This window comes from Melanerpes formicivorus, unplaced genomic scaffold, assembly GCF_026170545.1.
Source record: "Melanerpes formicivorus ecotype bairdi unplaced genomic scaffold, bMelFor1.0.p_v2 SCAF_34, whole genome shotgun sequence".
Lineage (NCBI taxonomy): Eukaryota > Metazoa > Chordata > Aves > Piciformes > Picidae > Melanerpes > Melanerpes formicivorus.
In genome coordinates, this window is record NW_027142386.1 from 5,537,022 (window position 1) to 5,564,181 (window position 27,160).

Genomic DNA, 27,160 nt, shown 5'->3' on the forward strand with positions numbered 1-27,160 from the left:
CGCGGGGGGGGGGGGGCTGGGGTGGGGGGGGTGACGCCGGGGAGGGGCTTTGGCCGCCCGGACTCATTCCCTGCGGAACCAAAGCGCCGCGGTGCCGGTTCCGGGGGGCAGCCCTGGGACGCGGCGCGGGGGACCCGGCGCGAGGGACCCGGAAGTGCGCGGAACCGCGCGGCCGGAAGCGCCGGCGCTGAGGGCGGCCATGGGCCGCAGCCGCTCCCGCTCGCCGCCGCGGCGGGGTGAGGAGGGAGGCCGAGAGAGGCCGGGGGGGAGCTGCCCCGGGCGGGGAGCGGGAGGCCGGAGGGGAGCTGCCCCGGGGGGGAGCGGGAGGCCGGAGGGGAGCTGCCCCGGGCGGGGAGCGGGAGGCCGGGGGGGAGCTGCCCCGGGGGGGAGCCGGCCCCGGCGGGAAGGGGCTGCTCGCAGGCGGGCAGCGGTCCGCGCTCGTGGGGAAGGCGCGGGGGAGCCAGGCCCGGGGCGTCCCCTGACCCTCGGGCGAGAGGGTGAACCCCCTCAGGGCGCGGCGGGGCGGTGAGGAGGCCTCGGGTGGTCGGTGCGGGGAAAGCAGAGGCTCCCTTCCTCCTTCCGTCGTGCTCTTGCCTCCTGCTGCCGCATCCTCCTCTGTCTCCGTATCCTCACGCCCACCGACCCCCGTCCCCACTCACCCCACCTCCAGGGCGGTCACCCCACCTCCAGGGCTCTCCTGGGTGAGAGGCCCTTCTCTCACTTCCGTGGGTGCCGGTGGGGGTCCCTGCGCGCCGCCGGGGAGGGATCGGGGGAAGGAGGCGGCAGGAGGCTGTGGGGGGTCTCTGCCTGGAGCGGTCGCAGCGTCGCTGGGGCGCTGCGGGAGAAGGGGGCAGGGAGGTGAGGAAGCAGCAGCTGAGCCGGGTGCTGCCTTTCCCCGAGCAGAGCGCAGGCGTTCGCGTTCTGCCTCACGGGAGAGGGAGAGGAGGCGGAGAGAGCGATCCCGGTCCCGGGACAGGGACAGGAGGCGGAGCCGTTCCCGCTCCCCGCACCGGCGGCGGTCCAGGTGAGGGGCAGCAAGGCTGGGATGGGCAGGGGGCAGGGCTGGGCATGGGGCAGGGATGGGCAGGGGGCAGGGATGGGCAGGAGGCAGGGCTGGGCAGGAGGCAGGGCTGGGCATGGGGCAGGGATGGGCATGGGGCAGGGATGGGCAGGGGGCAGGGATGGGCAGGGGGCAGGGCTGGGCATGGGGCAGGGATGGGCAGGAGGCAGGGCTGGGCATGGGGCAGGGCTGGGCAGGAGGCAGGGCTGGGCAGGAGGCAGGGCTGGGCATGGGGCAGGGCTGGGCTGGCACGGGGTGGGGGCTGTCCATGGCGAGGGCAGAGCTGGGAAGCTGCAGCCCTGGCTGCTTTTGGCACTGCAGGTCACCCCGGAGGCACCGCTCCAGCTCCTCCTCCCCACCCAGGCTGAAGGAGAGGAGGGATGAAGAGAAGAAGGAGATCAAGGACTCCAAAAGCAAAGAGAGGCAGATCACAGGTGAGGAGCTGCTCCTTGAACACCTCCTGGGTGCCTCACTGGGGTTGGGAGCAGCCCAGGGGGCACCCAGGTGCTTATTCAGCATGGGCTGGGGGCCAAAGCTTGCTTTCTGTTGCCTGGGTAGAGGAAGATCTGCAGGGCAAGACTGAAGAGGAAATAGAGATGATGAAGATGATGGGCTTTGCCTCTTTTGACACCACAAAGGTGAGTGCTGGGGCCTGCAGCCATCTCCTGATGGGCTTGGTGGTGCCACTGGGGCCTTTTTGGGCAACACACATTGAGGTTTGGGACATCTTTTTGTTCCTGGCTCTCAGGGGAAGAAGGTGGATGGAGCTGCCAATGCCTACGCCATCAACGTGTCCCAGAAGAGGAAGTACAGGTGAGGGCCCAGCCTGGCTCTGGGGACACAAAGCTAGGAGCCAGAGTTGATCTACTGGAGGCTCTGCAGAGGGTCCTGGCCAAGCTGGAGCCATGGCTGAGGCCAATGGGATGAGGCTCAACAAGGCCAAGGGCTGGATCCTGATCCTGGGTCACAACCACCCCAGGAAGGCTCCAGGCTGGGGGCAGAGTGGCTGCAAAGTGCCCAGCAGGAAAGGCCCTGGGGGTGCTGGGTGCCAGCAGCTGGAGAGGAGCCAGGGAGTGCCCAGGGGGGCAAGGAGGGCAGCAGCAGCCTGGCCTGGAGCAGCAGTGGGGTGGGCAGCAGGAGCAGGGCAGGGAGTGTGCCCCTGGGCTGGGCACTGGGGAGGCCACAGCTGGAAGCCTGGGGTCAGGGTTGGGCTCTGACTGCCAGAAGGACTTTGAGGGCTGGAGCAGGGCCAGAGAAGGGCAAGAGAGCTGGGGAAGGGTCTGGAGAGCAGGGCTGGGGAGGAGCAGCTGAGGCAGCTGGGGGGGTTGAGGCTGGAGCAGAGGAGGCTGAGGGAGAGCTCATTGTTCTCTGCAGCTCCTGAGAGGAGGCTGGAGCCAGGTGGGGGTTGGGCTCTGCTCCCTAGGAACAAGTGATGGGAGGAGAGGAAATGGCCTCAGGGTACCCCAGGGGAGGCTCAGGTTGGCCATGAGGAACAATTTCCTCCTGGGAAGGTTTGTCCAGGCCTGTCCCAGGCTGCCCAGGGCAGTGGTGCAGTCCCCAGCCCTGGAGGGGTTCCAGAGCCCTGGAGCTGTGGTGCTGAGGGCCATGGGGGGGTGGTGCTGGGGCAGTGCAGAGTTCAGGACTCCATGGTCTGAGAGGTCTTTTCCAACCTAAACCTGTCTGTGGGTCTAGGATCTGGCTCCTGGGGAGTCCTGTTTCTTACCTCCCTTAAAACCTAAATTTGTTCATTTGACTTCTTAAAGCAAATTGAATCTGGGGGGGGACTTTGGAGAAGCGCTGGGAGTGCCAGGCTGAGGGACATTGGCTTTGAGCTGGGAGAGGGGAGACTGAGACTGGAGAGGAGGAAGAAATTGTTGATGATGAGGGTGGGGAGAGCCTGGTACAGGCTGCCCAGGGAGGCTGTGGATGCCCTCAGGTTGGGCTGGGCCTTGAGCAACTTGGTCCTGGAGCAATTAGATGATCTTTAAGGTCTCTTCCCACCCAAACCATAACCATTCCAGGACTGTTTTGGCTGGAACCTGGAGGATGTGGCTGAGCTGCTCTGCCTGGCTTGGGTCTAAAGCTCCCATTTGAGCCAGACAGGCACAGAGATCACAGTATCACTGTAGCACCAAGGTTGGAAGAGACCTCAAAGATCATTGAGTCCAACCTGGCACCACAGACCTCATGACTAGACCATGGCACCAAGTGCCACATCCAATCCCCTCTTGAACACCTCCAGGGATGGGGACTCCACCACCTCCCTGGGCAGCACATCCCAATGATGAATGACTCTCTCAGGGAAGAACTTTCTCCTCACCTCCAGCCTAACCTTCCCCTGGCACAGCTTGAGACTGTGTCCTCTTGTTCTGGTGCTGGCTGCCTGGGAGAAGAGACCAACCCCTTCCTGGCTACAGCCACCTTTCAGGTAGTTGTAAAGGGCAATGAGGTCTCCCCTGAGCCTCCTCTTCTCCAGGCTAAGCAACCCCAGCTCCCTCAGCCTCTCCTCACAGGGCTGTGCTCCAAACCCCTCCCCAGCTTTGTTGCCCTTCTCTGGACACCTTCAAGTCTCTCAATGTCCTTCTGAAACTGAGGGGCCCAGAACTGGACACAGGACTCAAGGTGTGGCCTAACCAGTGCTGAGCCCAGGGCACAATGACTTCCCTGCTCCTGCTGGCCACACTCTTCCTAATGCAGGCCAGGATGCCCTTGGCCTTCTTGGCCCCCTGGGCACACTGCTGGCTCGTGTTTAGGTCCTATATGAGGACCTCCCTATGAGGTCCTCGAGGAGACCAGGAGCTTTCCTGCCCTGGGCTGTGCAAATCCGCTTAGGAACTGGGGCTCCTGTGGCTATTTGGAGCTGATTCCTGCAGTGCTGGGTGCCAGGGGGTGCTGAGCTGCTCTCTGCCCTCCCCACAGGCAGTACATGAACAGGAAAGGAGGATTCAACAGGCCCCTGGACTTCATCGCCTGATGCTGGGCTGGCTGCAGACCACCCTGGGCAATGGCTTCTGCTGCCAGGCAGCTCCAGGAGCAGACTTCTGAGGAATTTGGGAGTTGTTTATTTTCTCTCCCCAGCCCTGCTGTGCTGGCCCTGCCCAGCTGGCACAGTGGGCACAAGGAGCTGCTTTGGGTGGCTCTGGTTTGGTCTGGATGCTGTCCCTTGCAGGCTGCTCCTCGCCAGGATCTCGTTGTGGTTCCCCTGTGGCTTTTGACAGGTTTGGGGTTTATTTTTTTCCCCCCATTACAATAAAACCCTGAGTTATTTCCCCCTCTCCTCCTTTATTTTATAATTCAGGAATAAATTGCCAGGAAGCTCTGGCACACAGCCCTTCCCCCCCACAGAACACCTCCACTCCCACCTCTGTGTAGACTTGTACCAATAAATTAAACCCCAGGGCCCCTTTGGAGGCCTCTTAGTGCAGAAACAAACCACTTCTGTTGCTCTTCTTTTTTTGCCAGCCTGGTTGGATGTTTATCCATTCCACACACCTCCTGCTTGCCTACTTCTTGGTAATTAACAGCTTCTGTTAATTAACACCCACCTCACCCCACTGAAGGAGGTTGAGGGCAGCCCTGCAGTCAAAATAGAGGTGCTGGGAAGCATGGGTCAGGGGGGGGCAAGTTGTTCCCCCACCCCAAGCTATTAGTCCCCCACCTTGTCTGCTGGTACCCCCCATAGGGTGGGGCTGTGGCATATGGGGGCTCCCAGTTTGATAGGCAGGACAGATTTGGGAGTGCTTTGTCCTCTCATAAAGGGACCCTGAGCCCTGCTTGGGGTTGGGGATCCCTGGTTGGGTCATGGGGTGGGTAGAGTGGCCTGAGGTGCTGCCTGCCTTGCTTGGGAGGGTCCCTGGGTACTACCTGACAGAGGGATGCCCTCTTCTGGGGTGGAGGCTTCTTCCCTGGGGGGGTCCCAGCCCTGTAGAGGGGTGCCTCGGTCCTGGGGTAAGTCTCAGCCTCCTGTCCCAAGAAGTCCCAACTCCAAAAAGGGAAGTCCCGGGGTAGGGTGAAAGGGAGGGCGGGAGCCCTGTTCAGAGGAGGGTCCCGGTGCCGGGGGGTCACAGCCCCGGAGAGAAGGGTTCCAGGGGTGGGGAACCCCGCCCCGGTGGGGTCCACGTGCTGGGGATCTTTGTTCCGAGGGTCCCAGCCCCGTGTGGGGCTCCCAGCTACAGGAGGAAGGGTCCCTGTTCAGGAGCGTCCCGGCCCCCGGGGGTCTCTGTCCCAGGGGGTTCCTAGCTCCGGGGAGCGATCTGTTGTCAGCTGGAGCCAGCGCTCCGCCCCCTTATCGCTTCCCGCGCCGCTATTGGCTGCCCTGGCAGGAAGTGAGTCAGTGCGGGGGCGTGTCGGGGTGTTGCCGCCCAATGGGACGCGGCGGTTGGGCACGGCTGGACAAGGGGGCGGAGCGCTCTCACCCAATAACGGCGCTCGCGGGGCGGGGCCCCCGCGCGTGCTCGGCTTGGGCGTGGCTTCGCTCGCCCCTCCGCCAATGAGCAACGTCGGCGAGGGGGTGCATCGCCCAATGAGCGTGCAGGGGGCGGAGTGCGGCGGAGCGGCCGGGCGAGGCGGACACTCAGCTCCGCCCCGCCGCCGCCGCTCCCGGCCCGGTCCGGCCCGGCCCACCCAGCGCAGCGAGATGGCGGCGGACGCCGGGCTCAGCATCCAGCTGCTGCTGGAGGCCGCCGAGTACCTGGAGCGGCGGGAGCGAGGTACCTGATCCTCCCCGTCCCGGCCCCGCTTCCCCTCCTTCAACCGGGCCCGGTGTAACGGGAGGCCCGCGGTTGTGTCTCCGCAGAAGCCGAGCATGGTTATGCCTCACTGTTGCCCGGGAAGGACGGGGAGGGCCTGCGGCGCCGCGTCAAGGCCAGGAAGAGCGGCGGCGGCAGCAGGTAACGGCCGGCACCGGTTGGGGGTTGATCTTGCACCGGCAGCTGGGGAGGGAGCGCGGGAGGACAGCCGGCCCCGAGGCCTGACGCGGTTGGGCTCGGCCGTTGCGGGGTGCTCGGGGTTGGCCAGGGTCCTGTCCGGGAGGGCCGGAAGTCTCCGGTCACCGGGCGCCTAGGCCCGGTAAGGTTCCGTTTTCACGGGGCTGGGGGGTGCCCCGCTGTCACCGGTTACCCGGCTCCGGTAAGGTGCTGATGTCACAGGGTGTTGGCTGGGCTGGGCACCTTCCTGTCACCGGGTGACTGAGCCCAGGGAAGTCCTGTCACGGGGCAGGGCAGGCACCCGCCTGTCACCGGCTACCGGCGTCTGGCAGGATCCTGCCCGTCACGGGGAGCCGGCCGGTGTGGGACCCTCCTGTCCCCGGGGGACACAGGTCCTGTGGTCAGGCTGGGGACCTTGCCACCTCCTGTCACCAGGCTCTGCTGTGACGGCGCTGGGCGGGGACCTGCTGTCACCTCCTGTCACCAGGCTCTGCCACGTTCCTGCCGGCACAACCCGCTGGCCCTCCACACACCTCCTCCCTGCCACCACCCCACCCCTGCCACCACCTTTTGCCCTTCAGCCCTGCGCCGAGAGATTCCCATCGCACCCCCGGCGCCAGCTCGGGACGGGCAGCAAGCTGGGGGCACCCGTGGGGGGCATTCTGGCACCGTCTGAGGGGCGCCTGCCGCGCTGGGCTCCCCCCGCTCAGGGTCGGTACCGGGGCTGGCCCGGGGGTGCCGCCGGCAGGGAGCTGCGAGTTTGGTTTCGGTTTCATCCCGGAGCTGGGGAAGCGAAAGCAGCTGAGGTCCGTGAGGATCCCTGCGGGGGCTGCCCTCGGCCCCTCTGGGTTTCCTTGCCCTAAATGCCCTCTCCTGGCGCCTTTGGAAGAAGGCAATTCCTCCGCTCCTCCTCCCCAGAGCCCCCCCGGAGCCCCAGCCTGGGGGCGGGGGGGAGGTCCAACCCTCAATCCCATCTCAGGAATATCAAACCCCCCTTCTGCCTGGCTCCAGCAGCTGCACTGCGCCTCAGGAGCAATTCCCAGCACCCTGGGGCTTGGGAATTCTGTAGGGAATGTCGAATTGCTCAGCCCCAGGGCCACGGATTCAGCACCTCCTGCTCCCACCTCCTGCCTTCCACCTCCCCACCGCAGGAGCTGGCCCCTGGCAGCCAGAGCCTCCCACCCCGGAGCCACTGTGCCGATTCCTTTCCTTGCAGTGGCCATCCTGGGGGGGTTCAGTCACTGCAGATCCCTTTGAGCCCCCTGAGGGGGGCATCTGGGGAGGGCTGGCTCTGGAGTGCCCCCGCAGTGCCCGCGGGCAGAGCGGAAGCCGGGCAGGGTGGCACCGGCAGCCGGTGGTTGCCTTGCTCCTGGGCTGGTTTTGGGGCTGTTTGCCCAGGGAGGAGCAGGGTGGTGGCAATGTCACCAGACCTGTCACATCTTCCTGGTTGGGAGTGGAGCTGTCCCTGTGACGTGGTGACAGCTGAACTTTGACAGCTGCTGTGACAGCAGAGTGCCGGCGGTGCCCCGGGAGCCGCCGCAGCCTCCCCGTCCCAGGGCCTCTCCAGCTGCCTCCACCACAGGGCTCCTGGGGGCACTGAGGGGGCAGAAGGTGGCTGAGGTCTCCCAGACTCTCTGCAGCAGCCTCTGAGGGAATTTGTGGATCTTCATCTCTTCACATTTCCTTCTCATGGAGTTGTTCTGCTTGGAAGAGGCCTTTAAGCTCAGCCAGCCCAGCCCTGAGCCCTGCACTGCCCCAGCACCACCCCCCCATGGCCCTCAGCACCACAGCTCCAGGGCTCTGGAACCCCTCCAGGGCTGGGGACTGCACCACTGCCCTGGGCAGCCTGGGACAGGCCTGGACAAACCTTCCCAGGAGGAAATTGTTCCTCATGGCCAACCTGAACCTCCCCTGGGGCAACCTGAGGCCATTTCCTCTCCTCCCATCACTTGTTCCTAGGGAGCAGAGCCCAACCCCCACCTGGCTCCAGCCTCCTCTCAGGAGCTGCAGAGAGCAATGAGCTCTCCCTCAGCCTCCTCTGCTCCAGCCTCAACCCCCCCAGCTCCCTCAGCTGCTCCTCCCCAGCCCTCTTCTCCAGACCCTTCCCCAGCTCTCTTGCCCTTCTCTGGCCCTGCTCCAGCCCTCAAAGTCCTTCTGGCAAGGAGGGGCCCAGGGTCAGTCCTCCTTTGTGTTTTCTGAGCTTCATTAAAATGAGAAGCTCCAAAGGAATTTCTAAACCAGCTTCACCCCCAGCTGGCTTCCAACCTCTCCTTGCTCAGAGCTGTTGGATCCCAGAAGCACAAAACTCTTTGGGTTGGGAAAGGCTTCTGAGATCCTGGGGTCCAACCCAGCACCACCATGGCCATGAAGCCATAGCACCAAGTGCCACAGCCACACAATCTGCTGGGGAAAGCTTCCCTTTCCATCCCACCCCCCTGGAAGCTTAGCCTGCTTTGGCCAGGAGAGCAGCAGAGAGAGAAGCTCTTGCTCACCAGCATGGCCTGAGCTGGTTTGGAGCTCCTGGCAGGTCACCACCGACCCATGGCCCTCAGCTCCACATCTCCACAGCTTGGAAACCTCTTCAGGGAAGCTTAGCCTGGGAGCCTGTCCTGGGACCTTATCCTGGGAGCTTATCCTAGAAGCCTGTCCTGGGAGTCTGTCCTGGGAGCTTATCCTGGAATCCTGTCCTGGGAGCTTGTCCTGGAAGCCTATCCTAGAAGCTTGTCCTGGGAGCCTGCCCTGGGAGCTTAGCCTGGGAGCCTGTCCTGAAAGTTTAGCCTGGAAGCCTGTCCTGGGAGCCTGTCCTGGGACCCTGTCCTGGGAGCTTAGCCTGAAAGCTTCCCCTGGGAGCCTGTCCTGGAAGCTACTCCTGGGAGCCTGTCCTGGAAGCTTAGCCTGGGAGCCTGTCCTGGAAGCCTGTCCCTGGGAGTCTGTCTTGGGAGCCCATCCCAGGAGCCTGTCCCTGGAGCCTGTCCTGGGAGCCTGTCCTTGATGCTTGTCCTGGGAGCTTATCCTGGGAGCCTATCCTTGATGCTTGTCCTGGGAGCCTGTCCCTGGAGCCTGTCCCTGGAGCCCATCCTGGGAGCCTGTCCCTGGAAGCTTATCCTGGAAGCTTATCCTGGGAGCCTCTCCTGGAAGCTTATCCTGGGAGTCTCTCCTGGGAGCCCATCCCAGGAGCCTGTCCCTGGAGCCTGTCCCTGGAAGCTTCTCCTGGGAGTCTCTCCTGGAAACCTCTCCTGGGAGCCTATGCCAGGAGCCCATCCCAGGAGCCCATCCCAGGAGCCCATCCCAGGAGCCTGTCCCTGGAAGCTTCTCCTAGGAGCCTATCCCAGGAGCCCATCCCAGGAGCCTGTCCCTGGAAGCTTCTCCTGGAAGCTCATCCTTGTTGCTTGTCCCTGGAGCCTGTCCTGCTCTTGCCAGGAGCACAGCAGAGTTGTGGCTGGTCCCCAGCGTGGCCTGAGCTGGTTTGCAGCTCCTGACATGAGAACCAAGCCCTCAGACCCTGCCCAGCCCTCCCACAGCAGCCTGCTGCCTGGCTCCTGCCCCCTGTGCTGCTGCTCCCCAGCCCTCCTTGGCCTTCCCTTCTGCAGGACTCCTTCCCAAGGCTCCCTTGCACTAACAGAGTCACCCAAAGCCTCCTGTGCCTCCCAGCAGAGGTTTGTGTTGTGCTGGAGCAGCTTCCCTGCCCTGCCCTGAGCTCTTGGGGCTGCTCCTTGTCTTCCACCAGCCTCAGGTGCTCACTGCCTGGGGTCCTGGCAGGGACATTGCTGCTTGATCCCAGTCCTGGCTCTCAGTCCTCAGCCTCTCCACCTCACAATCCCCTCCTGGGGCTTTCCTGACCCTTTCATTGCCACTTCTCTGGAGATTTCTCCCTCCTGGCCCAATCCCTTCCACCTTCTTCACCATTTTCCCCACCCTGGGGTTGGCAGCTTCCCCAGGAGCCTTCCCTGAGCCCCAGTCCTGACCCAGTGGGATGGGGAAGCTTACAGCTTGTCCTTTCTTTTCCAGGTCGACACACAATGAGATGGAGAAGAACAGGTCAGTGCTGGAGGCTGCCTGGGGGCAGGGGCTGGGCAAGTTCTGCCTCTTCCAGGGCTTGTGGGAGGGAGAGCAGGGATGGGAAGTGCTGCTGAGGAGGTGCCTGATGCTGCTTGCTTGGGAAGCACAGAATGGGTTGGGATGGAAAAGCCTCTGAGAGCCTCCAGCCCAGCCCCACCCCTGCCCCAGCATGGACACCAAAGCAGGGCCCAGCTGCCATGGCCACAGGGCCCTGGAGCACCCCCAGGGATGGGGACTGCACCACCCCCCTGGGCAGCCTGGGCCAGGCCCTGACCACTCCTGCAGCAAAGGAATTGCTCCTCATCTCCAACCTAAGCCTCCCCTGGAACAGTTCCAGGCCATTTCCTCTCCTTCTAGCACCTGAGACTGGGGAGCAGAGCCCAACCCCCACCTGGCTCCAGCCTCCTCTCAGGAGCTGCAGAGAGCAATGAGCTCTCCCTCAGCCTCCTCTGCTCCAGCCTCAACCCCCCAGCTGCCTCAGCTGCTCCTCCCCAGCCCTGCTCTCCAGACCCTTCCCCAGCTCTCTTGCCCTTCTCTGGCCCTGCTCCAGCCCTCAAAGTCCTTCTGGCAGTCAGAGCCCAACCCTGACCCCAGGCTTCCAGCTGTGGCCTCCCCAGTGCCCAGCCCAGGGGCACACTCCCTGCCCTGCTCCTGCTGCCCACCCCACTGCTGCTCCAGGCCAGGCTGCTGCTGCCCTCCTTGCCCCCCTGGGCACTCCCTGGCTGCTCTCCAGCTGCTGGCACCCAGCACCCCCAGGGCCTTTCCTGCTGGGCACTTTGCAGCCACTCTGCCCCCAGCCTGGAGCCTTCCTGGGGTGGTTGTGACCCAGGGTCAGGACCCAGCCCTTGGCCTTGTTGAGCCTCATCCCATTGGCCTCAGCCATGGCTCCAGCCTGGCCAGGACTCTCTGCTGCCCTCCTCTAGCCCTGCTCCAGTTGCTCAATGTCCTTCTTGGAGTGAGGGCCCCAGAGTGCCCCCAGGATATTGACAGTATCACAGAATGGTTCAGGGTGGAAAAGACCTTTAGGATCCTCAAGGGCAGGCTTGAAGCATCTCTTGTCCTTGGTCATAGCACCATGAGGAGGTGGGAATGGAGCTCAGCTCCTGGGCAAAGCCTTCTTCCCTGCCCTCAGCATGCCAGGAAAGGGGGTCCAGGTTCTGGCCCTCTGCCCCTTCCCAGGGCAGATCAGGGCTGGGGGGATGGCATCCCCCTGGGCTCAGCCACACACCTCCCAGTGCCAGCTCTGCTCTCTGGGGATACTTTGCTGTCCTTCCTCCTTGTTCCTTGGCAGGGTTTGGCCATGCCTCAAATCTTGCCACATCCTGCTGCCAGTGGGTGATTTGTGTGAGCTCAGGCAGTTGGTGTTGAAAGAGCAGGGCCAGAGTGTCCTGAGGGGTGGGAAAGGCCACAGAGGTTCAGTTCTGCTCTTAGCAGGTGGAGAAAATCAGCAGTTGGACATCCCAGCATGGAGAGGTGGGAAGGGAGCTCTGGAGCTCCCCCAGCCCAGCCCCTGCTCCAGCAGGGCTCCCACAGCAGCTTGCCCAGGGGCACAGTGCCCAGGGGGGGTTGGAAGCTCTCCAGAGCAGACTCCACAACCTCTCTGGGCAGCCTGCTCCAGGCCTCCAGCACCCTCACACCAAACTACTTTCTCCTCCTCTCCAGCTGGCATCTCCTGGCTGCCACTTTCTGCCCCTTGCCCCTTGGCCTGGCCCTGGGCACCACTCAGCAGAGTCTGGCCCCAGCCTCTTGCCCCCCCCAGCTCCTTCAGCTCTTGCTGAGCATTGCTCAGCTCCCCTCTGGGGCTGCTCTTCTGCAGGCTCTCAGCCCCAGGGCTCTCAGCCTTTGCTGCTGCCAGAGCTGCTCCAGGCCCCTCAGCAGCTTCCCAGCCTGCCCTGGACTCTCCCCAGCCCTTCCCAGGCTCTGCAAGTGGGGAGCCCAGAGCTGGAGCCAGGAGTGCAGCTGTGGCCTCCCCAGGGCAGGGCAGAGGGGCAGGAGAGCCTCCCTTGCCCTGCTGCCCACACTCTCCTCCCTGCCCCCCAGGACACCCCTGAGGCCTTCTTGGCCCCCAGGGCACATTGCTGGCTCCTGGGCACCTTCTTGTCCCCCAGCCCTCCCAGCTCCTTCTCCTGGAGCTGCTTCCCAGCAGGTTCCCCCTCAGCTGTGCTGCTGCAGGAGGTTGTTGCTCCCCAGGGGCAGGATCCTGCCCTTGCCCTGCTTGAGCCTCCTGAGGTTCCTCTCACCCAGCCCTGATTTCCTCACCCTCTCCTTGCCCCTCTCTCCTTGCTGAGGCCAGAGCCCTGTTGCAATCTCATTGCACAAGCAGCTGCAGGATCTGCTCCATGTTTTCTGCCCCCCTGGAGAGGCTGCAGCAGGGAGCTGCTCCCTGGCACCAGGATTTCATTCCCTTCATGCTTGGGGATCCCTTCAGCCCATCCAGCTTCTGGGCCCTGGCCTTGGCCAAGCCTTGCCAGCTTCCTCCTGCTGGCACAGAGAGCAGCTTGGCTTGATCCAGGGAGGGGAGCAGCAGGCAGAGGGCCCCAGGGCAGTGAGGATGGCCTTGGGAAGGTCCTCTCCTGGGGAAATGAATCCCTTGGGAGCTTTTCCTTTCACCCCCAGGAGCCAGGGGGAGTTCAGGGGGGGTTCAGCTGGGTGCTGTGCCCAGGCAGAGCCTTTTCCAGCTGCTTCACCTCTGGCTGTGAGGCAGAACCCCCAGGCTGAGCCTGGTGCTGGTGTGTGGGGAGGCACTGGGGTGGCCACCCTGCCCCCCACAGCCTGGCTGCTTGTGCCCTGCTGCCAGGGGCCAGCAGCAGGAGGCTCTTTCTGAGCCAAGGAGTTGTGTGTCACAGGCAGGGAGCAGAGCTGGGCCTGCCCCTCACCCCCTGCAGCTGGATCCCCCCTGGCTGGAGCTCTGCCATGCTCCAGGCAGCTCTTCCCCAGCTCAGGAAAGGATCTGCCCAAAGGCAGCCTGCAGCTCTCTGGGCTTCAGAGATCCATGGGATGGGATGGGCTGGAAGGGAGCTCAAAGCTCAGCCAGCTCCAGCCCCCTGCCATGGGCAGGGACACCTCCCACCAGCCCAGGTTGCTCAAGGCCTCAGCCAGCCTGGCCTTCAACACCTCCAGGCAGGAGGCAGCCACAGCCTCCCTGGGCAGCCTGGGCCAGGCTCTCCCCAGCCTCACTCTCAACAATTTCTTCCTCCTCTCCAGTCTCAGTCTCCCCTCTCCCAGCTCACAGCCATTGTCCCTCAGCCTGGCACTCCCAGCCCTTGTCCAGAGTCCCTCCCCAGCTCTCCTGGAGCCCTGCAGGTACTGCAAGGCTGCTCTGAGCTCTCCCTGGAGCCTTCTCCTCCCCAGCCTGAACAGCCCCAACTCTCCCAGCCTGTCCCCACAGGGGAGGTTCTGCAGCCTCTGATCACCTTGGTGGCCTCCCCTGGACCCTCTCCAGCAGCTCCAGGTCCCTCTTGTGCTGGGGCCCAGAGCTGGAGGCAGTGCTGCAGGTGGGGGCTGAGCAGAGCAGAGCAGAGGGGCAGAATCCCCTCCCTGTGCTGCTGCTCTCCCTGCTCTGGCTGCAGCTCAGCACTCAGCTGGCTCTGGGCTGCCAGGGACCAGTGCTGGCTCCTGGGGAGTTTGTCACCACCTGACCCCCCCAAGGCCTTCTCCTGCAGGCTGCTCTCAGCCACTCCTGCCCCAGGCTGGGTCTGTGCTGGGGGTTGCCCTGCCCCAGCTGCAGGAACCTTGCCCTTGGCCTTGTTGGACTCCCTGAGGCTGCCTTGGGCCCAGCTCTGCAGCCTCTACAGAGCTCCTGTCCTGGTGGTGGTGTTCAGGAGGTGCTTTGCGTAGGCACAGGGTTGGTTTCCTCCCAGGAAACCCCAAACCAGCCAGGCAGGTCCTTGCAAAACCTCCACCAGGGCATTTCAGGGCTGGGGATGTTGCAAGCACTGCCCAGGAGCTGTGACCTAAGCCTGGGGCTGCAGCTCTGCACCTGAGTGAACTCAGCCCATGGGGAGAGCATCACAGGGCTGGGAAAGGGCCTGGGGGAGCAGTGGGAGGTTCCCCTGGCAGGGATGTGCCAGCAGGGAAGGGTTAGCTGTTAGTAATGCCACCAAAGCCCCAGCCTGGAGGGGTGGGAAGGCAGCTCTGGAGCTCACCCAGCCCAAGCCCTGCTCCAGCAGGGCACCCACAGCAGCTTGCCCAGGGGCACAGTGCCCAGGGGGGGTTGGGAGCTCTCCAGAGCAGACTCCACAACCTCTCTGGGCAGCCTGCTCCAGGCCTCCAGCACCCTCACACCAAACTACTTTCTCCTCCTCTCCAGCTGGCAGCTCCTGGCTGCCACTTTGTGCCCCTTGCCCCTTGGCCTGGCCCTGGGCACCACTCAGCAGAGCCTGGCCCCAGCCTCTTGCCCCCCCCAGCTCCTTCAGCTCTTGCTGAGCATTGCTCAGCTGCCCTCTGGGGCTGCTCTTCTGCAGGCTCTCAGCCCCAGGGCTCTCAGCCTTTGCTGCTGCCAGAGCTGCTCCAGGCCCCTCAGCAGCTTCCCAGCCTGCCCTGGACTCTCCCCAGCCCTTCCCAGGCTCTGCAAGTGGGGAGCCCAGAGCTGGAGCCAGGAGTGCAGCTGTGGCCTCCCCAGGGCAGGGCAGAGGGGCAGAGCCTCCCTTGCCCTGCTGCCCACACTCTCCTCCCTGCCCCCCTGGGTGCTCTCCAGTGAGGGAGGATCCTGGCAGCCTCCTGTGGAGCTTTTGGTTTCCTCAGGGACTTGGCTTTGTTTTGGGCAGAGCTGCCAAGGAGGTGGATCTGAAACCATCTCCTTCCTGCTAAAAATAGGGAGCAGGAGCTCCCAAGGGCTCACAGCCTCAGGGGGTCAGCCTGGGTGGCTTCAGCTGGTGGTGGAGCAAAGCTGGGACCCAAGAGCATCCCTGCAGGGAAGCCTTTTGGGTGGAAAAAGCCCCAAAGCAGAGAGCCTGACCCAAAAGGTCCTGGGGTGCTGCCATCCCAGCAGCCCCTGCAGCCACTGCAGCCACTGCCTGCCTTGGGGGGGTGAGGCTGAGCAGAGTCAGAGTTCTCTGGGGAGTCCTTTAGGTTGGCAAAGTCCTTCCAGACCATCAAGTCCCAGGGAGAACCTTCCTCAGCCAGGTCCAGCCCTGAGCCACAGCCCCAGCACCACAGTATCACAGTGTCACAGAATCACCAAGGCTGGAAGAGACCTCAAAGATCATCAAGTCCAGCCTGGCACCACAGACCTCATGACCAGACCATGGCACCAAGTGCCACATCCAATCCCCTCTGCAACACCTCCAGGGATGGGGACTCCACCACCTCCCTGGGCAGCACATCCCAATGATGAATGACTCAGTGAAGAGCTTTCTCCTCACCTCCAGCCTAAACCTCCCCTGGCACAGCTTGAGACTGTGTCCTCTTGTTCTGGTGCTGGCTGCCTGGGAGAAGAGACCAACCCCTCCCTGGCTACAACCTCCCTTCAGGTAGTTGTAGAGGGCAATGAGGTCTCCTCTGAGTCTCCTCTGAGCCTCCTCTTCTCCAAGCTAAGCAACCCCAGCTCCCTCAGCCTCTCCTCACAGGGCTGTGCTCCAGACCCCTCCCCAGCCTTGTTGCCCTTCTCTGGACACCTTCAAGACTCTCAATGTCCTTCTTAAACTGAGGGGCCCAGAACTGGACACAGGACTCAAGGTGTGGCCTGAGCAGTGCTGAGCACAGGGCACAATGACTTCCCTGCTCCTGCTGGCCACACTCTTCCTGATGCAGGCCAGGATGCCATTGGCCTTCTTGGCCACCTGGGCACACTGCTGGCTCGTGTTCAGGCAGCTGTCAGTCAGCACCCCCAGGTCCCTCTCTGCCTGGCAGCTCTCAGCCACTCTGACCCCAGCCTGTAGCTCTGCATGGGGTTGCTGTGGCCAATGTGCAGCCCCTGGCACTTGGACTTGTTGAATGCCATCCTGTTGGCCTCTGCCCATCTGTCCACTCGGTCGAGGTCCCTCTGCAGAGCCTTTCTGCCCTCTCACTGACCAACATCTGCTCCCAGCTTGCTGTCAGCTGCACATTTGCTGCTGACTGACTCAATGCCCTCATCCAGATCATCAATGAAGATATTGAACAGGCTGGGGCCCAGCACTGATCCCTGGGGCACATCACTGGTGCCTGGCTGCCAGCTGGCTGTGGCACCATTCACCACCACTCTCTGGGCTCAGCCTCCAGCCAGTTCCTCACCCAGCTCAGAGAGCTGCTGTCCCAGCCAGGGGCTGACAGCTTGGCCAGGAGCTTGCTGTGGGGGATGGTGGCAAAGGCCTTGCTGCAGCCCAGGCAGACCACATCCACAGCCTGCCCCACAGCCACCAGGCATCTGCACAGTTCTGGGGACTCCCCCAGCTCCCACCTTTCCCAGCCACTCCCAGGTGGGGCAGGAGAAGAAGCTCCAAAGAAATGAGGAGATGCAGATTGGCTGTGAGGAAGAAGTTGTTCCCCAGGAGGGTGGTGAGAGCCTGGCACAGGCTGCCCAGGGAGGTGGTGGAAGCCTCAGCCCTGGAGGTGTTTGCAGCCAGGCTGGATGTGGCTGTGAGCAACCTGCTGTGGTGTGAGGTGTCCCTGGCTGTGGCAGGGGGTTGGAGCTGGCTTGAGCTCCCTTCCAGCCCTGCCAGCTCTGTGGTTCTGTGACTCTGAAGTCTGCAGAACCCTTGAGAGCTTCCTGCCCCCTGCCTCCCTCACCCCCCTGGGCTGAGGCTGCTCTGCCTGGCTCTGGTTCTCTCCTGGTGATGTTCCCCAAGGGTCAGCCCTGGCTCCAGTTTTGTTCAGTATCTTTACCAAGGACCTGGCTGAGGGCACTGAGAGCTCCCTCAGCAAGTTCTGATGGCACAGAACTGGGGGGGCTGGTGCTGCCATCCAAGCAGAGCTGGACAGGCTGAGAGCTGAGGGAAGGAGAACCTCAGGAGGTTCAGGAAGGAAAAGTGCAGGGTCCTGCATCTGGGCAGGAACAGCAGCAGGCACCAGGACAGGTTAGGAGCTGCCCTGCTGGACAGCAGCTCCATGGAGAAAGGCCTTGGAGTGCTGGGGGGCAGCAGGGTCTGCATGGGACAGCAAAGTGCCCTGGGGGCCAAGAGAGCCAATGGGGTCCTGGGGGGCAGCAAGGAGAGTGTGGCCAGCAGGGCTGGGGAGGTTCTCCTGCCCCTCTGCTCTGCCCTGCTGAGGCCACAGCTGCAATCCTGGGTCCAGTTCTGGGCTCCCCAGGTCAGGAGAGACAGAGACCTGCTGGAGAGAGGCCAAGGGAGAGCCAAGAGGATGCTTAGGGGCCTTGAGCATCTCCCCTGTGGAGAGAGACTGAGAGCCCTGGGGCTGTTCAGTGTGGGGAAGGCTGAGAGGGACCTGATCAATGCCTATCAATAGCTGAGGGCTGGGGGTCAGGTGGAGGGGGCCAAGCTCCCTTTGGTGCTGCACAGCAAGAAGCCAAGGAGCAATGAACACAAACTTGAGCAGAGAAGCTTTCAGCTCAGCATGAGGAGAAACTCCTTTGGTGTGAGGGAGGCAGAGGCCTGGAGCAGGCTGCCCAGAGAGGTTGTGGAGTCTCCTGCTCTGGAGCCTTTCCAACCCCCCCTGGCTGTGTTCCTGTGCAGACTGCCCTGGGTGCCCTGCTCTGGCAGGGGCTGGGACTGGATGCTCTCTGGAGCTGCCTTCCACCCTCTGCCAGTCTGTGCTTCTGCTTTGCAGCAGGAGCTGGAGGGGGGGAAGCCCCCAGGCTCAGCTTTCCAGCCCCCCCTGGGTGCTGGCAGGGGTGGGAGGTGGGCAGCAGGGTGCTGAGGCTGTGCTGTGCCTGCAGGCGTGCCCACCTGAGGCTGTGCCTGGAGAAGCTGAAGGGCCAGGTGCCCCTGGGGGCTGAGAGCAGCAAGCACACCACCCTCAGCCTGCTGACCAAGGCCAAGCTGCACATCAAGGTGAGCAGGGGGCCCTTGGGGCCACCCACCCCCCCCGGGGGGCTGGGAGACAGCAGAAAGCTCTGGGAGGGGTTGGGTTGGGAAAGCTCTCTCAGAGCATCCAGCTCAGACCAGCCCCTGCCCCAACCCAGCCCCAGCCCCAACACAGCCCCAACCCAGCCCAGCCCCAACCCAGCCCCAACCCAGCCCAGCCCCAACCCAGCCCAGCCCCAGCCCCAACCCAGCCCCAGCCCCAACCCAGCCCAGCCCCAACCCAGCCCCAGCCCCAACCCAGCCCCAACCCAGCCCAGCCCCAACCCAGCCCAGCCCCAACCCAGCCCCAACCCAGCCCAGCCCCAACCCAGCCCAGCCCCAACCCAGCCCCAACCCAGCCCCAACCCAGCCCCAGCTCAGCCCCAACCCAGCCCCAACCCCAACCCAGCCCCAACCCAGCCCAGCCCCAACCCAGCCCCAGCCCAAACCCAGCCCCAGCCCAGCCCCAACCCAGCCCCAGCCCCAGCTCCAGCCCCAACCCAGCCCCAACCCAGCCCCAGCTCAGCCCCAACCCAGCCCCAGCCCCAACCCAGCCCCAACCCAGCCCAGCCCCAACCCAGCCCCAGCCCAAACCCAGCCCCAACCCAGCCCCAGCCCAGCCCCAACCCAGCCCCAACCCAGCCCAAGCCCCTGCCCCAGCCCAGCCCCAACCCAGACCAGCCCCAGCCCCAACCCAGCCCAAGCCCCTGCCCCAGCCCAGGCCCAGCCCAGCCCCAACCCAGCCCCAGCCCAGCCCCAACCCAGCCCCAGACCAGCCCCAACCCAGCCCCAGCTCAAACCCAGCCCCAACCCAGCCCCAGCTCAGCCCCAACCCAGCCCCAACCCAGCCCCAGCCCCAGCTCAGCCCCAACCCAGCCCCAACCCAGCCCCAGCCCCAACCCAGCCCCAGTCCCAGGCCCAACCCAGCCCCAACCCAACCCAGCCCCAACCCAGCCCCAGCCCAGCCCCAGCCCCAACCCAGTCCCAACCCAGCCCCAACCCAGCCCCAACCCAGCCCCAGCCCAGCCCCAACCCAGCCCCAGCCCCAACCCAGCCCCAACCCAGTCCCAGCTCCAACCCAGCCCCAACCCAGCCCCAGCCCCAGCCCCAGCCCAGCCCCAGCCCCAGCTCAGCCCCAGCCCAGCCCCAGCCCAGCCCCAGCAGGGACACCAAAGCAGCTGCCATGGCCACAGGGCCCTGGAACCCTTGCAGGTATGAGTACTGCACCGCTGCCCTGGGCAGCCTGGGCCAGGCCCTGACCACCCCTGCAAGGCAGGAATTGTTCCTCCTCTCCAACCTGAGCCTCCCCTGGCACAGTTCCAGGCCACTGCCTCTCCTTCTAGCACCTGAGACTGGGGAGCAGAGCCCAACCCCCACCTGGCTCCAGCCTCCTCTCAGGAGCTGCAGAGAGCAATGAGCTCTCCCTCAGCCTCCTCTGCTCCAGCCTCAACCCCCCCAGATCCCTCAGCTGCTCCTCCCCAGCCCTGCTCTCCAGACCCTTCCCCAGCTCTCTTGCCCTTCTCTGGCCCTGCTCCAGCCCTCAAAGTCCTTCTGGCAGTCAGAGCCCAACCCTGACCCCAGGCTTCCAGCTGTGGCCTCCCCAGTGCCCAGCCCAGGGGCACACTCCCTGCCCTGCTCCTGCTGCCCACCCCACTGCTGCTCCAGGCCAGGCTGCTGCTGCCCTCCTTGCCCCCCTGGCCACTCCCTGGCTCCTCTCCAGCTGCTGGCACCCAGCACCCCCAGGGCCTTTCCTGCTGGGCCCTTTGCAGCCACTCTGCCCCCAGCCTGGAGCCTTCCTGGGGTGGTTGTGACCCAGGGTCAGGCCCCAGCCCTTGGCCTTGTTGAGCCTCATCCCATTGGCCTCAGCCATGGCTGCAGCCTGGCCAGGACCCTCTGCAGATCCCTTCCTGCCCTCTGCAGATCTTTTCCTGCCCTCTGCAGATCCCTTCCTGTCCTACAAAACTGCAGATTGCAGTGGGCTGGACACAGAGCTTGGCCTTGGGAGCCAAACTGCTGCATGGAGAGCAGGGCTCTGGGATTTGGGATTTATAGATTCACTGAACAGTTTAGGTTGGAAGGAACCTCAAGGCTCAGGCAGCTCCAGCCCCCTGCCATGGGCAGGGACACCTCCCACCAGCACAGCTTGCTCAAGGCCTCATCCAGCCTGGCCTTCAGCACCTCCAGGCAGGAGGCAGCCACAGCCTCCCTGGGCAGCCTGTGCCAGGCTCTCCCTAGCCTCCCTAGAAAGAATTTCTTGCCTTGGTTTGGAAGTGTTGCAGTGGTTCTGCTGCTGTGGGTTGGTGAGACAGAATCAACTAATCCCAGCATGGCAGGGGCTGGAATGGACCTCTGGAGATCAGCTGGAGCTGAGGAAGCAATTCCTTAGAGCAGTAGCACAGGGAAGGGATTCTGCCCTTCTGCTCTGCTCTACTCAGCCCCCACCTGCAGCACTGCCTCCAGCTCTGGGCCCCAGCACAAGAGGGACCTGGAGCTGCTGGAGAGGCTCCAGAGGAGGCCACCAAGGTGATCAGAGGCTGCAGAACCTCCCCTGTGGGGACAGCCTGGGAGAGTTCAGCCTGGAAAAGGGCTCCAGGGGAACCTCAGAGCAGCCTTGCAGTACCTGAAGGGCTCCAGGAGAGCTGGGGAGGGACTCTGGACAAGGGCTGGGAGTGCCAGGCTGAGGGACAATGGCTGTGAGCTGGGAGAGGGGAGACTGAGAGTGGAGATGAGGAAGAAATTGTTGAGAGTGAGGGTGGGGAGAGCCTGGCACAGGCTGCCCAGGGAGGCTGTGGCTGCCTCCTGCCTGGAGGTGCTCCAGGCCAGGCTGGATGAGGCCCTGAGCAGCCTGGGCTGGTGGGAGGGGTCCCTGCCCATGGCAGGGGGTTGGAGCTGGCTGAGCTTTGAGCTCCCTTCCAGCCCAACCCGTCCCATGATCTACTCCAAGCCCCTGCTCCAGCAGGGCTCCCACAGCAGCTTGCCCAGGGGCACCATGGCCAGGGGGGTTGGAAGCTCTCCACAAGCTCTCTGGGCAGCCTGCTCCAGGGATCCAGGAGAGCATTGGACGTCCTCATGGCCACAGGGGCACCTTGGTGGCTCATGGGCAGCTTGTGCACCCCCAGCCCTCCCAGCTCCCCCTCCAGAGTTCCAGCCCTGCAGAGCCAAAGGCTGCCTTGCAGCACCACGGGGCCTGGGGGCTTTGAGGCTGAGCTTGGCTGCAGCAGTGGAAGCTACCCTGCTGTTCTCCTCCCTCCCTCCCTGTCCTTCAGCCCCTGACTCACAGGGCTGGGTGGTTTCAGGGCTCTGGGTGCTGCAGATAAGCAAAGGCAGTGCTGGTGGAGGGCTGGGTTTGATGCCTGCTTATCACAGGCACAGGATGGGTCCAGCTCCAGCTGCACTCTGAGGTGTTTGGAGGGGGCAGCTCCTCTCCCTCCCTTCTCTGGTGACCTCAGGACTGGTCCAGATCTCTCCATCCCTCTGCCAGACTCTGCAACCTGCCTCAAAGTGTAGCTGCAAAGTGCCCAGCAGGAAAGGCCCTGGGGGTGCTGGGTGCCAGCAGCTGGAGAGCAGCCAGGGAGTGCCCAGGGGGGCAAGGAGGGCAGCAGCAGCCTGGCCTGGAGCAGCAGTGGGGTGGGCAGCAGGAGCAGGGCAGGGAGTGTGCCCCTGGGCTGGGCACTGGGGAGGCCACAGCTGGAAGCCTGGGGTCAGGGTTGGGCTCTGAGTGCCAGAAGGACTTTGAGGGCTGGAGCAGGGCCAGAGAAGGGCAAGAGAGCTGGGGAAGGGTCTGGAGAGCAGGGCTGGGGAGGAGCAGCTGAGGGAGCTGGGGGGGTTGAGGCTGGGGCAGAGGAGGCTGAGGGAGAGCTCATTGCTCTCTGCAGCTCCTGAGAGGAGGCTGGAGCCAGGTGGGGGTTGGGCTCTGCTCCCTAGGAACAAGTGATGGCAGGAGAGGAAATGGCCTCAGGGTGCTCCAGGGGAGGCTCAGGTTGGCCATGAGGAACAATTTCCTCCTGGGAAGGTTTGTCCAGGCCTGGCCCAGGCTGCCCAGGGCAGTGGTGCAGTCCCCAGCCCTGGAGGGGTTCCAGAGCCCTGGAGCTGTGGTGCTGAGGGCCATGGGGTGGTGGTGCTGGGGCAGTGCTGGGGGTCAGGGCTGGACTCAGTGATCTTTGAGGCCTTTTCCAACCTCACCCACTCCATGATGTGCTGCTGTCCATCATCATCATCCCCTTGCTGCAGGGTGGGAGCTGCATCCCTGTGCCTCGAGCCCTCAGCACCTGGGAGCTGAGCAGCCCCTGGCCAGCTGCTGGCCACATGCAGGTGGCTTGGGCAGCCTGGAGCTCAGGGCTGTGTTCTCTCTGCCCCTCTGCAGAAGCTTGAGGACTATGACAGGAGAGCTGTGCACCAGAAGGAGCAGCTGCTGAGGGAGCAGAGGCACCTGAAGAGGCAGCTGGAGAAGCTGGGCATGGAGCGGGTGCGGATGGACAGCATCGGCTCCAGCCGCTCCTCCGAGCGCTCCGACTCCGAGCGAGGTCAGCACAGCCTGGGGAGGAGCCAGCCTCACACTGAGCCAGCCTCACACTGAGCCAGCCTCACACTGAGCCAGCCCCACACTGAGCCAGCCTCACACTGAGCCAGCCCCACACTGACCCAGCCTCACACTGAGCCAGCCTCACACTGAGCCAGCCCCACACTGAGCCAGCCTCACACTGAGCCAGCCCCACACTGAGCCAGCCTCACACTGAGCCAGCCTCACACTGAGCCAGCCCCACACTGAGCCAGCCCCACACTGAGCCAGCCTCACACTGAGCCAGCCCCACACTGACCCAGCCTCACACTGAGCCAGCCTCACACTGAGCCAGCCCCACACTGAGCCAGCCTCACACTGAGCCAGCCCCACACTGAGCCAGCCCCACACTGAGCCAGCCAGAGGCTGCCTGGCAGGGCTCCAGGGGCAAGTGGAGGCCCTCAGAGATCGGTCCTGGGAGCAGGCTTGGGTAACATCACTGTTGGTGCCAGGGACAGGGGCACTGAGGCTCCCGCAGCACCAAGCTGTGAGGTGCTGCTGAGTGCTGCAGGGAAGGATCCATCCAGAGGGAGCTGGGCAGGCTGGAGGGAAGGATCCATCCAGAGGGAGCTGGACAGGCTGGAGGGAAGGATCCATCCAGAGGGAGCTGGACAGGCTGGAGGGAAGGATCCATCCAGAGGGAGCTGGACAGGCTGGAGGGAAGGGATGCATCCAGAAGGAGCTGAAGAGGCTAGAGGGAAGGGATCCATCCAGAGGGAGCTGGACAGGCTGGAGGGAAGGATCCATCCAGAGGGAGCTGGACAGGCTGGAGGGAAGGGATGCATCCAGAGAGACCTGGACAGGCTGGAGGGAAGGGATGCATCCAGAGGGAGCTGGACAGGCTGGAGGGAAGGATCCATCCAGAGGGAGCTGGACAGGCTGCAGAGCTGGGCCCAGGACAGCCTCATGAGGTTCAACAAGGCCAAGGGCAAGGTCCTGCAGCTGGGGCAGGGCAATCCCAAGCACCAACACAGGCTGGGCAGGGACTGGCTGGAGAGCAGCCCTGGAGAAAAGGCCTTAGGGGTACTGGGGGAGGAGAAGCTCAGCAGGAGCCAGCAGTGAGCACTTGCAGCCCAGAGAGCCAAGCAGAGCCTGGGCTGCAGCAAGAGAAGTGTGGCCAGCAGGGCCAGGGAGGGGATTCTGCCCCTCTGCTCCACTCTGCTGAGACCACAGCTGGAGCTCTGGGGCCAGTGCTGGAGCTTCTGTGCCAGGAAGGCTCTGGAGGTGCTGGAAGGTGTCCAGAGAAGGGCCAGGAGGAGGAGCAGAGGGCTGGAGCTGCTCTGCTGTGAGCACAGCCTGAGGGAGTTGGGGGTGTTCAGCTTGGAGAGGAAAGGTTCCCAGGTGACCTTCTGGTGGCCTTCCAGGATCTGCAGGGGGCTACAAGAAAGCTGGGGAGGGACTTTTGAGGGTGTTAGGAGGTGATAGGACTGGGTGGGATGGAGCAAAACTAGAAGTGGGGAGATTCAGATTGGCTGTGAGGAAGAAGTTGTTCCCCATGAGGGTGGTGAGAGCCTGGCACAGGCTGCCCAGGGAGGTGGTGGAAGCCTCCTGCCTGGAGGTGTTTGCAGCCAGGCTGGATGTGGCTGTGAGCAACCTGCTGTGGTGTGAGGTGTCCCTGGCCATGGCAGGGGGTTGGAACTGGCTGAGCCTTGAGCTCCCTTCCAGCCCTGCCAGCTCTGTGGCTCTGTGACTCTGAAGTCTGCAGAACCCTTGAGAGCTTCCTGCCCTCTGCTTCCCTCACCCCTCTGGGCTGAGGCTGCTCTGCCTGGCTCTGGGTGGAACAGTCTGAGCCTTGAGGTCCCTTCCAACCCTGACCATTCTCTGACTGCTTCTCCTTGCAGAAGAGATGGAGGTGGATGTGGAGAGCACAGATGATCTGCCAGCAGACCTGGACTGGAGCAGCAGCAGCGGCAGCAGCAGCCCCAGCGACTCGGACGAGCGAGGAAGCCTCCCCAGCGTCTGCAGCGACGAAGGTTACTCCAGCTCCAGCCTGGAGAGGTTGAAGCTGCAGAGCAATCACAAACCTTCTCTGGGGCTATAAGAAGCAGCTCCCAAAGCTGGTTTCCCTCCCCACCCCTTCCCACCCCCTTCCTCCATCACTCTTTCCCCCTCATCCCAGCCATTCCCTTGCACAGATAAGGCCCCGAAGGAAGCTGAGCTTCGCCCCCAGTTCTTCCCCCAGCCACCAGCCCAGCTGCTCCCTGCAGCTCCCTCCTCCACTTCCAGCCCCCAGCTTTTTCTCTTCCCATCCCAAAAAGCCTCCTCTCCAACACTCCAGGCTTTTGGGAGTGGCACAGCAGCTGTCACCTCTGTGCCATTCCCAGAAGCGTTGCTCCAATCCTTGGCAGGAGCCAAGCAGAGAGATTTCGGAGCTGTTGGATTTGGAAGTTGGTTTTCCTTTGGGGATGAAGTTTGGGAGGTTTTGGGATGTGGACCCAAAGGCAGAGCTGGCCTCTGGCAACAGGAGACAAAGCAGGGCACAGAGGAGCCCTCTCAAGCCACAGACTGGCACAGGGACCTCCAGCCCCCTCCCTTCAAGGCTCCTTCACTCCCACTCGAAGCGTTCAGGGGCAGCAGCACAGCCACAGCCTCACCCCCAGCCCATCTCATCCCATCCCAGTCCATCCCATCCCAGTCCATCCCAGCCCATCCCATCCCAAGCTCCAAGCACCCTCCTGGAAGCAGGAAGCATCTCCAAGGTGGTGGCTGCAAGGGCACAGCTGGCACCATGCCCGCCTCTGGGGCGGGTGAGGGCGAGTTTCCTGTGCCCATTCCCTTTGTCCATCCCATCTCCTGGCATTTCCTCTTCCCTGCTTCTTGACTCGGGGACAAATTGTTTTCTACCTCGGAGAGATGAACAAAACAAGCCAGGAAAAAAAGCTTTCTCTCCACTCCCTTTAGCACAAAACAAAGAAAGAAAGAAACCAACCCAGAGGATGCCTCAGCCACGTCCCCGGGAGCCATGCCCAGGCCCCTGCCCAGCTCTGCCACCCCCCTCCCCCCCAACTTCAGCAATAACCCAGCTGGGCAAAGCCCCCCAGGGAGCACTTTGGGCATCCTCCTGGGCACCCACATGAAGGATTTCAGCCTCGGGGAGGTAAAACTCAAGCACCCCCAGGAGGGGCAGAGCCCTTCCCGGCACCCCCGGCGGGCAGAGAGCTGAGGGACTGCAGCCAGCCTTCAGCACGGCCTGGAGAGCCTCAGGGAGCTTGGACCCAGCCAGAGCTGCTCCTGGAGCCCTTCGTGGTGCCCTCCAGCCCAGCCCAGCCCAGGGCTCTGCACCCAGCAAGGCCTCAGCACCCAGCAGGATCTTAGCACCCAGCAGGATCTCAGCACCCAGCAAGGTCTCAGCACCCAGCAGGATCCCAGCACCCAGCAAGATCCCAGGACCCAGCAGGATCCCAGCACCCAGCAAGTTCCCAGGACCCAGCAGGATCTCAGCACTCAGCAGGATCTCAGCATCCAGCAGGATCTCAGCATCCAGCAGGATGTCAGCACTCAACAGGATCTCAGCACTCAGCAAGATCTCAGCACCCAGCAAGATCCCAGGACCCAGCAGGATCTCAGCACCTAGCAGGATTCCAGGACCCAGCAGAATCTCAGCACCCAGCAAGGTCCTGGGACCCAGCAGAATCTCAGCACCCAGCAAGGTCCTGGGACCCAGCAGGATCTCAGCACCCAGCAGGATCTCAGCACCCAGCAAGGTCCCAGCATCTGCCCAGAGCCTCTTTGCTCTCCAAGGGCTTTCTGCATCAGTGGTGACCTCCCCCAGGCCAAAAACCCTTCCAGAAGCCTTTGCTGCTGCAAGTGGTGACCAACATCAGCCTCCTTTCTTGCTTCATTTCTTTGGGGGGGTTTTAACATCCTGCATCTACTTTTTTGGGGTCATTTGAAGCCTTTGAGAGGCCTTGAGCCAGGGCCAGCAGCTTGCTGAGATCTCCAAAGCGCTGGGGTTTAGAGGAGAGAACAACTCACAGGAGGCACTGTTGTGGTGTTTGAGAGCAGCCAGCAATCTTCTTGCTGTCCACCAGACTCCACCCTGAGCCACTCTCGGGTACCTTCAGCAGTGGCAGCCAGCAGCCAGCCCCTCCACAGCCCCAGGAAAGGGAGCAAGGAAAAAACCCAACCCCCTCCCAAAGATGAAAAGCACAGAGAGGGGGGTGGGAAACAGAAGTGAAACATCAGCACTCTGGGGCTGGTGCCTCTGGGAGGTGCTGGCCAAGAGACCTCCTGCCAGGAGGGCAGCTGGAGAATCCCTCTGGAGCCAGGGGGCTGGAGCAGGGAAGGGCCGAAGGTGTTGGGAAGGCTTGAAGGTGAAGGTGTTGGGAAGGGCCAAAGGTGTTGGGAAGGCTTGAAGGTGAAGGTGTTGGGAAGGCAGCCCCTGGGTGAGAGAAGGAGGCAGAAGCTGAGTGCTTTTTGGCTGCCATTTAGCTGGGGCCAAGGCCCTGAGGTGTTGCTTCAGCCTAAATTATTATTGATTCATTATTATTACTCTTCTTCTTCTTCTTCTTTTCAGTGTTGTGCCTTTTTGAGTTGACTTCTGTTGTGAAATTGGGGGGGGGGGGAGGGGGTTGGGGGGGGTGGGGGAGGGGTTTGGGCTGATTTTTGAGGTTGTTTT

General features: G+C 63.3%; 2 protein-coding genes across 3 annotated transcripts; both read left to right on the top strand.

The window, feature by feature from the left end:
* Positions 1-130: 130 nt before the first annotated feature.
* On the top strand, positions 131-4,492 carry SNRNP27 (small nuclear ribonucleoprotein U4/U6.U5 subunit 27). The gene is made up of 6 exons (XM_068156651.1): positions 131-236; positions 904-1,024; positions 1,382-1,494; positions 1,619-1,698; positions 1,809-1,873; positions 3,980-4,492. The coding sequence occupies exons 1-6, from the start codon at positions 200-202 to the stop codon at positions 4,032-4,034; spliced, it is 471 nt and encodes a 156-aa protein (XP_068012752.1). The 5' UTR covers positions 131-199; the 3' UTR covers positions 4,035-4,492.
* A 1,137-nt stretch (positions 4,493-5,629) lies between these two features.
* On the top strand, positions 5,630-27,053 carry MXD1 (MAX dimerization protein 1). Of its 2 annotated transcripts, XR_010989558.1 has the most exons (7): positions 5,630-5,769; positions 5,856-5,949; positions 9,994-10,023; positions 17,858-17,972; positions 22,348-22,507; positions 24,384-26,192; positions 26,247-27,053. XR_010989558.1 is itself a non-coding variant. In XM_068156629.1 (6 exons), exons 1-6 carry the CDS (start codon positions 5,697-5,699, stop codon positions 24,581-24,583), a joined length of 672 nt encoding a protein of 223 aa, XP_068012730.1. In that variant the 5' UTR covers positions 5,630-5,696; the 3' UTR covers positions 24,584-27,053. The 2 variants fall into 2 exon arrangements, 1 of the variants encoding a protein (XP_068012730.1); XM_068156629.1 differs by having other exon boundaries at positions 24,384-27,053.
* The last annotated feature ends 107 nt before the right edge of the window (positions 27,054-27,160 follow it).